We start from the raw sequence: 14831 nt of genomic DNA on the forward strand, positions 1-14831 counted from the left end.
GTAATTTATGTTTACCAACACTTTGCCTCATTAGTACGAGGACATTGCTGTAAGAATGGCAAGATCACTGGTTATGTTGGTCCAAACTAGGGCTGTCAAAGTTAACGCGATAACGCATTAACGCAAATTTGTGAAAACAAAACACTAATTTCTTTAATGTATTAACGCAACTTGTGATTTTTAGGTTGTAGAGGGCTCAGTTTTAAAGCTAGAGTGGAGATACTGAAATCATATGAAACTAGAAACCCTAAGGAATCCATTGGTACTATGTCATACTATCTTGTCGCAAATGAGGCTAAATAACAAGAAACAGGAAGGAAAAAACGGGTACCCACAAGTCAGCCCTTTTCAAAACAGTCATGTGGCATGAAAGGAGCAACGTGGCGAGGACACTAGGCAGACTTTTACACTTTTCACAAATTCTTTTTTTAAATTATATTTTTACTTTGTCATTTTGTATTTAACTGTTTGATCAACATATTAAATCTGTCATCCGTAGGGCATGACTGCAGCTGCACAGTCCGCTGCAAAAGAACCTGTGTCTTGGGATACTAAGCCTGCTGCCACAGATTACCAATCATCTCTCTCTGCACCCAAACCTTCATTGATTCCAAAGACTGTGGATTATGGGCATGGGCACGGTATGAGCAGCAAACATGAACATATTTGACCATTTTAACAGATGAAGCCAGTTTCTGGACTTTGTTGGTGACATTAAAACTCAATGTTTCAGAGACTGGAGCCACCGTTGAGCGCATGTCTTATGGTGAGAGAATTGTGTTGAGGCCTGACCCAGTGCAATCAGACAGGGGCTATGAAAAAGGTGAGTCTCAGCACTGTAAAGCTTTTCTTTCTCTACCTCAAATACAGCTTGCTTTTGCAATTTTCTAACCGTTGTTCATTGATGAACTATTTCATTCTCCTAGAACCTCTTGGTCCCAGAGATCCTTACAGCAGAGACCCATATTATGAAAGACGATCAGACCCTTACTTGGACCGTCGGGAGTACAGCAGAGAGAGAGAATTATACAGAGAAAAGCTGCCACCTGAATATGAAAGAGAAAGATATGAGAGGGAGCGCTATCCCCCACGAGAGAGAGATGAGAGGTAACATTACTCGGTGGCTCTGACACCTTTTTTTCCAAACTGGGGAGGTGTGCTACTTCCGTACATATGTAATATTGTTTCCTATCTGTTTGTTTTTGATTCAAGCACACAGTCCATGGTTGAAGAAAGGTACTATATCACATTGTGTTAATACATTGTGATTAGTCGTCAGTGTGTGCCAGTTTGAATCAAGAAATTCTGTTGACGAAACAAAACTTAACAATGCTGCTTCTCTGTGTAGATCTCCACTGGCACCTCCTTCACGTTCCGGATACCGGGAGAGAGAACGGGATCTTCGAGAGAGGGATCGAAGTGACAGCCGTGATCGAGATGAACATTATGGAAGGCCTGGCTATGATAGACCTCCGTACGAACGCACCGGACTCGACCGCAGTGGGCCTGAGCGTTACGGACACAACTCCTCACCTTACGGTATGTACAATCCCACATCTGTTAACAGACGTGTTCTCACATACGTCAGCTGTGTTTGGCAGAATTTCACTTCAATACCAGTTTATTTCTGAATTACTTAAAGTGCACCCAATTCAACTGTTTTCAGGCCGTTAAATAGGCGTTGTAAACATAGGTGTTATAAGGTCGCTATAAGCACCATAGATGTGGGTCATTAGGGGCCTACTACGTTGTAAAAGTGAAAATGAAACTTAAAAGCAACACGTTCTAACATGTTGTAAAACTGAGTGAAACGTTACGTTTTGAACACAAACAAAGCGGCTTCTTTAGGTTTAAACAACAAAAACATTTAGTTAGTTTTAGGTAAAAACATTGTGTTTTGGCTTAAAATAGCTCCGTTTTAAAAGTGAAAGTAAAACTTAATGCTTGTGAACACAAAGACAACTACATGTTTTTGGTTTCACACGGGATGTGAACCCTAGCCTCCCTCTCATAGTGAGTTGCACGCTGTCAATACTACAGCGCCTGGAATCTACTTCTGTTACTTTCATAATTACTACGGTCGCTAGAGGTCGCTGTTGTGTGTTTTTTTATACCGTCTTTCTGTGATCTACCTTGTGAATATTAGGTGTAGTAGACCCCAAATGACACACATCTATGGTGCTAATAGCGACCGAAAATTCAAAATATTTAATGGCCTGATGACAATCTATTCGGCTGTGAAGTAAATCTCTAATGAGAACAAAATAATGCCATTTAGAGAAATACTTTAAGTGCAATGAATATCATACAATAGACAGAAGAAGTTATCCAGAAGACCGAGGGCCTGCTGCTGCACCACCTCCGCCACAGCCACCCCCACGGGTCGAGAGGAAGCCAGAAATCAAGAATATCGACGATATCCTCAAACCACCCGGCAGATCATCTCGTCCTGAAAGGGTACTAATTACTGCTGCAATGTTTCTTGATGTAAAAATATCACATTGTTAGTTGTGTAATATCAAGTACTCATTTATGTGATCTATTTTAACAGATTGTCATCATAATGAGAGGGCTTCCGGGAAGCGGAAAAAGCCATGTTGCAAAGCTCATTCGGGTGAGTGGAGTCACAGCAACAACACTCATAGAGCCAGTTTATATGTCTTTCCCAAAAATATGTTTTTTGACAACAAATATTATTGCATTTTGAAACAAAGCAAACCAAAACATGAAAACTTTGTTTTTTAATCTTGTTGACGTTATTAAGGATAAGGAAGTCGACTGTGGCGGTGCGCCTCCAAGAGTTCTCGTTTTGGACGATTATTTCATGACGGAGGTTGAGAAAGTCCAGAAAGACCCAGACACGGGGAGAAGGGTCAAAAACAAGGTGAGTCTGAAATGCAACAATAACAAAGTGGTGCTAAAATATGCAGTTGGAGATCAAATTCAGCATCAGTGAGCAGTATCAACTGGCAGATGTTATTGTAAACATAAACAATGTAATCCAAAACAAATCTGTCTTGCAGGTTCTTGAGTACGAGTTTGAGCCAGAGATGGAGGACACCTACCGGAACAGCATGCTTAAAACGTTCAAGAAAACTCTAGATGACGGCTTTTTCCCCTTCATCATTTTAGACACTATTAACGACAGGGTTAAACATTTTGATCAATTCTGGAGCGCCGCTAAAACGAAAGGCTTTGAGGTGAGTTGTGTTCATGAATAACTCTGAAATTAGTTTTTCCCCACTCGGCCCTGTGCTAAAGAGGTTTTGTTTTTCATATTTCAAGGTGTATCTCGCTGAAATCACTGCAGACACTCAGACATGTGCAAAGAGAAACGTCCATGGGCGCACGCTTAAGGATATATTGAAGGTCTGTAATATCAAATAACTGTCTCTGATACATTTGTAATAAGAGTATGATGTCCACTAAAGCTCATACATATAGATTACACTTCTTAATGGAGCATTCTGTACACAGATGTCCAACAACTGGGAGACTTCGCCACGTCATATGGTGCGCTTGGATGTCCGGTCGCTGCTACAGGATGCTGCTATAGAGGAGGTGAGGTCTTTAAGATGTGACAGTTCTCATAATATTATAAACAAATCTGACAATTGCCAGCTTGCATTCAAACATGTGCGTATTGTATGGAGATGCCACCGCTGTAATGGCGACTCGTTTACTTCCGGTATTTCCCCAGATTCGTCTAGAGTCCTCCCTCAGTACCTGAGCTAAACTAACATGTGCTTGTGTGTTATTAGGTTGAAATGGAAGACTTCAATCCCGATGACGAGCCCAAGGAGCCCAAGAGAGAGGAGGAAGAAGAGGGTGATATGGTAGGACATGAAAAGCTTACATTTATAGCCACATAGTTTTCAGAATCATTTCCACTTATTTGTATTTCCATCTACCACATAAAGCTTATCCAGTAGTTTAATTTATTATGTAGTAATGTACGAGGAAGACCAGAGCAGAACAGAGATACTATAAGGGAGCGAGATACAAAGTACAGATACAGTCAAAATACTGTAGTATCAGTTCTAAAGTAAAATGATAGGTTCAACAGTCCATTAACTAAAGGAGCAGTTGCAAGGCTTCCTGTTTAGTTGTTTTATGGTTTTGTTTTTTGAGCATTTTCTAACATTTCATTGATGGACAGTTACATTTAAAATAATAATTGTCAACCTCACATGTTTTTCAAAAAAGTTTTAAAAGTCATATTGTTGCTCAAGTACCACCATCAGGAAAAGTGTTCCCAATTTTCAGCCTCCATCATTGCGGATGAGATTCTGCTGAGTTCAGGTTTTTATTCAAAGGAATAAGACAGAAATTTAATTTTAATCGAAAAAATCAGGGTTGAAAAAACAAGGGGAAAATGAAAACATGTTTTTTTGTATCTGTTTTCAAATTTATTGTTGTGCAAAACGCTCTTATAATCTTAACGCTGCATGTCTTATAATTACATTTTTCATTCATTTTTATTATGAATTCGCAAAAAAATTGTAGATTTTAAAATAGATAAATTACGTTTATTTGTCTTCCAAATGAGTTGGACAAAGATGAGGTAAATTATGCCTTTGTCATGAAGGAAAATATTTACAGTAGCATTTATAATCTATATAATGTTTTGAGCTCAGATTTTGATACATTTTCAAAGCAGATAATATAATTATTTATCCAGCTCTAAAGATGTATAACTATTCTGGTGAATATTTGAACAAAATATTAAAAAAAAGTATTACCTGTACTGGTGTTGATAACACCAGTGATGAACTTTCTAATATCCACTCGGTTTCAGTGAAATATTCTCTTCAGTTGTGTGTGTAGTAACAGATTCTAAAAGTTTAGAAATGTAAATGTTTCCTATGGTACCACCTTCAAGGTGTTTGTCCCCATATGGAGTATATACAAAGCTTGGGACCAAACCGGATTGTGGGGCAAAAGTTCAGGAATTTGTGATCATGAAAGTCATTTTCATAAGAAGGAAGAAGAAGAAAAACAGCAGAAACAATAAGCCAACGGCCTCGGATGCACAATAATCAAACGCTTAACAACAAATCTGCTTTAAGTTAAAGCGGCTATAATCGATAATATTTATACAATAACAATGTATCAAATGCAAATGGAAACTAATATGACAATGTGAAAGGGGTCGCTCGTAGTGATGAACCAAATCTGTAGCTCAACCCTCAGCTTTACGGAGCATTATAGTAAGTTTCAGCTCATTGTTCAGCTGTTACTGTTTTGGTCCACTCTCACTGTTCTCTTATAACCCACTGTACACTCCCTGCTCAGCAGCAAACATCAGACACAGTTGGCGACTAGCTGGTGAACATAGTGGAGCATTTAGCAGCTAAAGAGACAAATATGTCATTTCAGGAGTTGTTAGAGACAAAGAACAACTTGAAGAAGAAATCTGAAAGATGAGATTTATCCCGTTAGGGTTCCAGCAGTGCCATGAGGCAAGATATGAAGATGCTCTAGGATCATGAGAGATTGGCTTAGTAGACCATTCTTGCTTAAAATCACATACTGAAGCTCCTCACTGCACATGACGGTCTGTCATGTTTATTATATGCTTTATTATTTGGAAACCACTTTATATAAACATAACTAGATTTCATAAATTGACCTCGACATGACTATAATGTGTGTAAACAATTTGTTTTGTAAAAGTCCACTGTGAATTTTGACATATAATTTTCTTTAATTTGTGGTAACTAGAGACTAAGAACTAGAGATTTAGATTGTTTCTCGGGCCATTGAATTAAAATGTAAAGCTGTTTTGATCATTATTAAAATCAGAGCCAGTTAGTTGTTGTCTCCCAACGCTCCGTTTCATTTTGATTGTAAGGCTGAAATCACGGCCACACAAATCTTAAACTAAACTCTAACTGTCTGAACTGCTGGTCTAAAACTTGAATCACACTGGGTGAGACTTTGAAGTCTGCTGGGTTTGATTACTGAAGCCATTACAGTTTTTATTCATATACAGATATATAGATTTAAATAAAAATGGTAATGACAATTATGCCCCCAAAGCCCTTGTGAGGGTTTTCTAGCACCTCCAGTGTTCGAATTCCTGATAATAACACAGCAGTAAATGCAGAGGTCTTGTGGCCTGTTATCAAAGGTCAAGAAAAAGCCAACAAATATATATTATTTAATTAAAAAATGAATTGTTTTAGATTGTATAAAAAGTGTTGATTTCTTCTTTTGTTGTAAATCTTTCCTGGCATCGTAGATAAACTATTGTGGCTGAAATCAAGAAACATTTACAACAAACCAAAGTTACTGATTATAAATAGTCCTCAAATTTCACTCTGTGTCTCTGTATTTGAACTGCATTTATCAAGCAGTGTTTCCCTTATAATTGTACAGGCCAGTGGGCCTGATGCTGAAAATAACAGCAGATATCCACTCCAGTGTTTCCCCTATATTCATTCTGCAGCGGCGCACCGTCATGAACTACAGCGGACCGCCGCTGTGAGTCCATGAACATGTCTGTGGTTCGTTCACACGTCTGTAATAACAGCAGGACATTCGAGTGTCTGTTGTCTGAACTGCTAAAGTCAGTTGAAGTGAAGATAACGTTGTCGGTAGCCTACCGGTTACAAACAGGCTCGTGAACAACATGCTAACGTGCTGACAGATTCTGTGTTTTTGTGTTTTTAGCAGAGCTTGACCAGAGAATATTTGTTTAAAACAGATCTGTGGTGCTGTTTTGCCCTCGTTGCGCTCCGTGAAGTTTGCCGGAAGTGATGTAATGTAATGTGTGTGTTTTATGTGGAGAGGGCACTGCGCCAGACTCTGTTTAAGCCTTTTCATTTTAAAAGGGCCTTGGTGTGCTCTAATTAATTTGACATGCAGTTAACACACCAGTCCTAATTTAGTTTTAATGAAAACTCAACTAGTAAGTATTAGTATTAGTTTGCTCCTGGTGTTCTTCACCTCTGTTTTGGAAGACGGAAATATCGTGAGTAAAAGGCAAACCAGCTTTAAAGTGCTGTGCGGTGGATATTTTTGAAAAGTGACTGAAAATATTTGGAAAAATAACTGTTAAATATATAAAGAATCTTTAAAGTGTTTGCAGTTCACAGAAAAAATAGACAGCGAAAATGATCTTTTGACACTCTATTGACATCATACTAGCAACATTACTAAAACTTTCAATGTCTATCTGTAGAATATGGCACAGATATGAAAAAAAGGGTATTTTTAATTGAACACTTCCTGTTTCCATTTCAATATGAAAGCCAGCTAGTGTTTTTCTGTGAACAGAATCCCTTCATTTGTTAATACAAGGCTTTTATTCTGAAATATTTGCAGGACAGCATTGTGGAAAATGCAATGCTCCATAAATGAATAGAGTATCAGCTTGTAACTGTGGATTATTATTATTATTTAAATGAGCACACACTTCTTCAACTTTTTCTGTCTAAAATAAATATTAATGACATTTATAATTAAATGAAATGGCCATTATGTAACGCAAACTATGTAGGAAGAAAAGGCTCAGTTCAGCAAGGTAGCATGACGCATTGTTGTGTGGCCCGGGCATCACTCTGCTTTAGCACCATCATTCCACTGGTAATATACAGTATGTAATAGCAATTTTTATTTACCACACCCGGCACCACAGTTGGATGTGGTCAGATGTTGCTTGTTGCACCTGCGACCACATCCAATGGTGATGTTGTGTTGCTCAGGAGCGCACTGTGAGGTGCTTTACTGCACAGTGTGTGGACAGAGCATGCAGCAGCTCCTACTTGGCACTACAAGCTGGATATTTAACCTGAAAGTAGTTATTCTTTTTTAAATCTGAGTATTTTTCAGTGAAAGTTTGTAGAGAGGCAATGTGTCTTCTATGTGTATAATCTATTCATGAATAATCCAAACAGACCTTTGAGTCTGTTGTCTTGTAAAGCAACAGGTTGCCTCCTTTCTTCAGCTTCAATCATCAAGCTTCAGTTTATACAGTTAAACTCTGGAATCCAGAGCGCCTGAACTTGGATTAAACCTGAGCAGATGCTGCTGGAGGTTGAATTTCCAGCAGCATATTTTTATCATTCATGTTTTTGTTTTTTTTTGTCGTCCCACATGTGCATAATCATAACAAACGGAGCAAAACTGGTATATTCAGCATAGCTTTAAACACTTTGAACATTGTTACAAAAAAAATTACAATTATTATATGCGCCTTAAATATATACCAAATAAAAATATAGACTTTTTTAAAACTCCTACACACCCACACAGGCGTTTTCACTCAGTATGTCTGGTTAGACTTCTGTCAGGACTGAGCACAGACTGTGTTCCTGGTCAATGTAGTGTCTAGTAAAGCTTCGCCCATCTTATACCTGAGCAGAGGTCTAATCAGAAAAAATGATAGAAAACACCTGTGTTCATTTTTATGCAAACATTAAAATGGGTACGAAAATATATATTTTGACCGATGTGAATTACATCCTAAAATATAAAGAAAACCAAACCAAAAAATAAAAAACACAGCACAAACACAAATATATAAATGCATAAATTTAAATATATTTAAAAATTACATATCTCATGTGTAATTAAACGACTTACCTAATACTCTAGTCTGTGAATATATTTTTAGATCCAGAGTTCCAGGGGTATATTAATGTTGTTATAGTAAGAATAAAAAGGTTTTAGAAAGACACGGAACAAAACTTTTACAAAGAAAGCAGGTATGTAGGGACAAAAACTGTGTCAATAAAAAAAAATCGAAACAAATCGAGACAAAAATTGTACCTAAATGTGTTAATGGACCTATGAAACCAACTTAAATCATAACATTTTGACAGAAATGGGCCACAGATGCAACTACAATCAGCTTTACTCATTTTATTTAATCACATGTTGCCAAGGCTTTTTCATCTGTCATATTACTCAGGGAAGGAAAAGGGTTTTGCTTGTTCCTTAAATCAGTGGTTCCCAAACCTTTCCTGCAGGGCCCCCCTTTAGTAGTTAAAAAATATTTTCAAGGAACCATGCATCATTAATATTTAGCCTTGCCGCGCCCCCATTTTATAACTCTGGACCCCCTTAGGGGTTCCGCCCCCTAGTTTGGGAACCACTGCCTTAAATTAACATCATCTCAGCTGGAGAAAAAAAAGGTGCCATCTCTTTAAAAGATGCACCGTACCAGACACTGACATGCTGCTCATGATTGTGACTCTTGTGTTGCTTTGCTCTCAAAATTGGAGCATGTTAGCCGTCCAAGATTAACAACCTATCCTGCACGGATTCATTGCACTTATTTTGAATATATTGTAAAGTCCTAAAAAAAAAAAAGGCAATTTGGTGTAGTTGACATCTCAAATTTCACATTGCAGCGTCAATTAGGTCTTCAGATTGTCTTCTTACTTAGGAACTGGCTAGTGCTAGCCAGCCAAATGTAATTTGACAGCTGAGGAGGATTTGACCAGGAACATTTTCATGTTTAGTCAACACTAATATTTGTGTATAAGCTTGAGCTGCAGCGCTGCGGACTCGGACACATTGTTCTTTGTAATGTAAACTGTGTTGAGCACATGATCATGAGCTCACTCAGGCGAACTACCTGATTGGAGACTGAAGTGCTTGTTTTGCTTCATTTTTTAAAAGAAAAGCACTTTGGCAACAGAATCTGTGTTCTCCAAAGCACAGCTGTTGTCCATTCTTACTTTTCTTTTGCGTGTAGCCAAGAACAAAGCCTTAGTCTTTCTCTCAACTTGCAAGATCAAAATATTTGCATGCCACTGTTACATTATATGTCTTAACTAGATAAGTCCTCACGCAGTCTCATCCTTCTGTTGTCTTTGTTGTCTTTTCTGATAAACCAGTCTGCTCTCTTTTCAGCCACCCCCTTCTTTCTCTCTCCCTCTCCCCGTGTCACCCAAATGTTTAACCATTGAAGTGTTTCTTTATATAATTTAGGGCTACATTCCAAAAAGCAAATGGGAGATGGACACGTCCGAGGCGAGACTTGGTAGGTACTCCTTTTTGTTAGTCTTTATTTTCTGACTGACCACCTGATGTTTGACCTCTGTAAGGCTGACAACATGGGTTTTATTCATAATGTTTGTGGCTGTGCATCTGTGCACACAACATGGCAACAACGTGTCATGTGATTGGGAGATGCTTCAAGTTGAACACGCTTAAATAATGCCCACTTTTGTTTTCATCTGAAGAAAACATCTCTATACTTGGGTGAATGAGAAGATAAGGTTCTGCATATACGGCCAAAATGTGCAGAGTGTGCCTCCTTTGCCATATAGTTATTTTATATTTTTCAACTCAATATCCATTTAAACGTAAACATGGTCATAATTTCTACAAATCTCAAGCCAGCCAAATGAAGGGTGAAAGTGAATAAGAAACCCTCCTCTAGTAGTGTTGATGTGATTGCACTTGGTTATTGTATGTGACTGTGTAGGACACTGCTAAAACAGATAGTACCGATTGGCTAGCTGACGTTAGGATGATGAGTTTAAAGCTTTCATCGGAGGGCAGAACTGACCAGGACAGCGATCTTCCATTTATACAGACAAGTTGGACGGTCTGGGGGGCGGTGGGAAGAGGAAACGTGAAGACATGGAAGACCTGGAGGACTACCTTCAGCTGCCAGACGACTATGCCACGCGCATGTCGCAGCCAGGAAAGAAAAGGGTAAATTGCCTCGCTGCTCTACAATAAGTTGATTTGGTCATCTTAAAATGTATTTGTTTGCCAATGAGGTAAAATATTGAATTTAAAAATCCAAGGTTGTTTTCAGTTTTGGAACACCATTTATTGTGATATTAAATAGGGCTGGGCGATATGATGATATATATCGTCAAAACGATATAATAATGTCTATTTGTATATATTTTTTCTATATCGTTTCTGTCGCAATATAGGCACGTCGTATATTTATTTATTTATTCTTTTCTGTTTTTGCCTTTATTTGATAGACGGGACATTTAGACTGGAAAGGGGAGAGAGAGGGGACGATGGGCAGCAAGGGCGAGCAACCGTGTAACTGTGCTGCTGCCTATCATGGCCAGGACACTCTTGGAAAAGAGATTTTTAATCTCAATGAGTTTTTTACTCCTGGTTAAATAAAGGTTAAATAAAAAATAAATAAAAGGGCAACACGTTCTCACCCTTGGCGTCACGCCCCTTGGCCATCACACCCTTTGGCGTCAAAACCACTATAGTTAGATCTAGGAAAGAACATTGTTAACATGGGATACGAATGAACAGTTGAGTGTAACATGAACACACAGGACACAAACAGCGGTCTCCTGGATGGAAGCCTTGTGTTTGTTCTACCCATCCACCTCCCCTCCAACCCGCCTGTTGTGTCTCTTTCACTCTTTAAACTACGTCACCACACTCCTGGCGCACTTTCTCGGAGCGTTTACTGTTGCCGCAGATGGATTCACATTACAGTTAATGGAACGCCCGATGCGTTTCATACTGCCGCCAAAGCGGTAACGACGTGACAAAGACTCAGTATTAATGCCCTAGAAATGAGAACGGGCTGGCAAAGGGCCACGGGTTGGATTCAAACCTGGGCTGCTGTGGTAAGGACTCAACCTTGGTACATGGGGCACCTGCTCTACCAGGTGAGCCACCTGGGCATCCCTCTTTATTTATTTCAAGTTCCTAAAATGAGAAAATACTCAGTACTTTTCATTTTTTATGTATTTAATTCACACAGGAGTATACAAAAATAGGCTTTACCATGGGATTATTTCATAATGACTATTTATTTATTGAATTACCAGAAAACATGCTCTGTCGCGATATATATCGTTATCGAGATATGAAATTAAATATATCAGGATAGAAGATTTCGGCCATATCGCCCAGCCCTAATATTAATTGTTAAATATGTAACTGATTTATCTTAAATGACGCTCACTCCCTGGTCATAACACAACGTTGTTTTGTCAAGGTTCGATGGGCTGATCTGGAAGAGCAGAAGGAAGCGGATCGAAAGCGCGCTATCGGCTTTGTGGTGGGTCAAACGGACTGGGAGAGAATAACGGATGAGAGCGGAGCGCTGGCACAAAGAGCTCTCAACCGTACCAAGTATTTCTAAGAAGATTATCTTGTCTCCCTTTCCCCCCTTCATTGAAAGGTATGTTACTCCTTTGTATAATGTAGTTAGGATGGCTGTTAAAAGTATAATCATATCTGTTTTGAAAATACAAAATGGTTATTAGTATCATATTTATAACATTTAATGAGGACATGTTTAAGGCCTTTTCTTATTACATGCCCTCCATTAAAAATGTACTTTATAGATCAATTGTTGATTAAATGCAAGTGAATGGAAGTCTTATTTCATCTTTTTTCCAGCTTTAAAAAGGCTTGTCTTTATAATTCTTAATATTGCTTAAGTGCAGTAAATAGTGAATAAAATATGAATTACACTAAGTGTGATTACACCATATATTTTTGATTAAAAACACATGCAGTGCCTTCTATAAGGATACAAATACAGTTGTCAAAATATTCTGCATAAAGGTAAAGTGTTATCAGAATGTCTGAATATAACTGAATTTACAAAACTCAAATTTATCGGGGAAAGAATTGTCTAATTATCACATATAAAAGTTTAACTTGATCACAAACAAATTAGTTTTTGTCCAAATTATCAGTGATTTCTTTTTTTCTGCAGGTCTCCAGAATGTGAAAACACTGAAGCTTACTTGTGGTGAAACAAGAGATTCGTCGAGGTGTCGATACCACCAGTGGTTATGAAATTCGTATTCATTATTTCATGGATAAGGATACAGTATAGGTTTCTTATTATTATTTTTAAACAGGCACTCTGGTTATTCGCTGATCAATTTGTAGATTATAACTCTGTGCTTCTTCTGGTCCCGTATTCTGTATTCAGACTTCGCTGTTTTATACTCTTCATGCTTTCTGTTCTGCTTACCTGTAGCTATGTTTCTTGGTCCATGCATACTGAAAAAACACAATAAACTTTCACAAAATTACCAACCTGGGGGAGTCTTTCTTGCAGGAGGGCTTGACGAACAAGAGGCCCAAAATGTTTCAGTAAAGCAAAATGTGCTCGAAATGAATCAGTGTGGCTGAAGAATGATTATTTACATCTGTCTGATTTCACTTTTTTAGCCCCTGTGACATTTTTTTCTCTCTCATGTCTATGTTGGCTTACGTACGCTCAGATTTAAAGGCCCAGACACACCAACCCGACATCAAAGAATTAGCGGCGATGAATGCCGATTGTTGCGTCGCCTCGCGTTTTCTTTGTCTTGGCCAACAAGTTGCACTTGAACGCACCGCAATAACCACAGCCGACAGCCAGTTTGCACGTAGGTTCTGATGAAATAACTCCATAACCAGCAAATAGCAGTAGTCTGTATTCGTCATTCAAAAAGGGAAACCGGAAGACCGAGGCGGGCGGATATACAAGCCGTTGTTATGACACATACATGAAACAAAGCAGTGTTTGTCGACCATTTTCACACCACTCTCACTCACCACTTAGCTTCATTCAAGACGGCCATGTCGTTGTGAAAATATCTGTGTATTGGAATGATCAGATGAGACGAAGATGAAAATTTGAAAGCGCCTTCTGTGTTTTTCCTCTTGACTGTACTCGTTGGTTTGTTTTCCTCAATTCCGTTTCTCTTCTTGTGCACTGATTTGTTAAAGCTGAACAGCCAATCGGAGTGATTTCTCTCACTGACGAGCTCCGCCGCCGATTCAACATGCTGAATCGGCCGTAAAAACTCGGGCACGGGCAGACTAGACAGATGCTCACCGACGGCCCCAAACTGGCACTGGTGTATCAGGGCCTTTAGAGAATTCACACATCGAGGCAAAAAGAACATATGCAAATTTATTGCACCCTTTGACAGTTTTGCAGCTCTGTGGGTTTCCTCCCACAGTCCCTTAATGGTGGTTTATTTGCCATTTTCTCCTTGTCTTAGTTTTTATTTTTATTTAAATTGTTTAAAAAGAAATAGTACGAAGTAATTGCACAAGAAGTTGCCAATTTTCCTAAAAGTCCTAAGAATTTTAAATCAGACATAGTTAAATTTTTTGTGAAATACAGTATGTGCTTGTTGCAGCGTTTTCTTTGACTCAACTTTGTGGCTTGAATGGGTTTGTTAGTGTCAGAAGATGACGTGTAATTTAAGTGCATGATTGTGTGTTTTAATAGTAAATTATATTAGATGACCTCAAAGTTGTCAACAACTCTCAATTTCCAAAGATGCGAAAATTTGTCATGGTGAATGACGGGGAAGTAAAGTCAGAAATACTGGGAACATTGGGGTGGTTAAAGCCTGGTTTCTTCAATGACAAGTCGAGCCCACAGTGGCTTTTCATGACCAGAAAAGTATTTTATTTTTATGTCTCATTTGAATTTAAAATTCAAAAATCTTTCCATTGTTTTAACACATTTTTTTACACCAAAAGTCAAGATATGAAGTGTATTTGTACCACATTGGATCACTAATGCACGTTATCAAAGCCCACTATTAACCATAATATGAATTCAAGTGAGAAATAACAATGCAAATGAAGTGCTTTTATTTGTATCTGTCTCACAAGTCAGTTAAACTTTGAAACAAGCTGAGAACTGGCTGCACATGTATCTGTGGAAGTGAAGAAAGATGGTGTTTTACCCCAAATATCTGCTCTGACTGCGTAGTTCAATACATTTTCAATACAGTAGCACACTTAATCTGTACTGGAATTTGGTGTAGTTATATTGCATGATGTTGAGTTTTCAAATGCCTATGTGCACACTGCATATCGGCATTTAAAGAAATTAAATTAACCATTTATCATGGTTA

General features: G+C 38.3%; 1 protein-coding gene across 5 annotated transcripts in view; it reads left to right on the forward strand.

The window, feature by feature from the left end:
* The window catches only part of ylpm1 (YLP motif containing 1), a 31673-nt gene that overhangs the window by 11715 nt on the left and 5127 nt on the right, over positions 1 to 14831 (forward strand). For 2 of the 5 annotated variants that reach the window (XM_074616250.1, XM_074616248.1), the window contains 16 exons: positions 500 to 641; positions 734 to 823; positions 927 to 1107; positions 1213 to 1236; positions 1349 to 1539; positions 2315 to 2457; positions 2552 to 2614; positions 2765 to 2884; positions 3024 to 3200; positions 3286 to 3369; positions 3478 to 3561; positions 3762 to 3836; positions 9943 to 9994; positions 10553 to 10674; positions 11948 to 12133; positions 12677 to 12815. In XM_074616250.1, coding sequence (XP_074472351.1) covers positions 500 to 641; positions 734 to 823; positions 927 to 1107; positions 1213 to 1236; positions 1349 to 1539; positions 2315 to 2457; positions 2552 to 2614; positions 2765 to 2884; positions 3024 to 3200; positions 3286 to 3369; positions 3478 to 3561; positions 3762 to 3836; positions 9943 to 9994; positions 10553 to 10674; positions 11948 to 12094 — 1695 coding nt within the window. In that variant the 3' untranslated portion in view covers positions 12095 to 12133; positions 12677 to 12815. Of the gene's footprint in view, positions 1 to 499; positions 642 to 733; positions 824 to 926; positions 1108 to 1212; positions 1237 to 1348; positions 1540 to 2314; positions 2458 to 2551; positions 2615 to 2764; positions 2885 to 3023; positions 3201 to 3285; positions 3370 to 3477; positions 3562 to 3761; positions 3837 to 9942; positions 9995 to 10552; positions 10675 to 11947; positions 12134 to 12676; positions 13006 to 14831 lie in introns of those variants that run through there. The other 3 variants (XM_074616253.1, XM_074616249.1, XM_074616252.1) reach the window with 3 other exon arrangements.

Source organism: Sebastes fasciatus, chromosome 18 (assembly GCF_043250625.1).
Source record: "Sebastes fasciatus isolate fSebFas1 chromosome 18, fSebFas1.pri, whole genome shotgun sequence".
Classification (NCBI taxonomy): Eukaryota; Metazoa; Chordata; class Actinopteri; order Perciformes; family Sebastidae; genus Sebastes; species Sebastes fasciatus.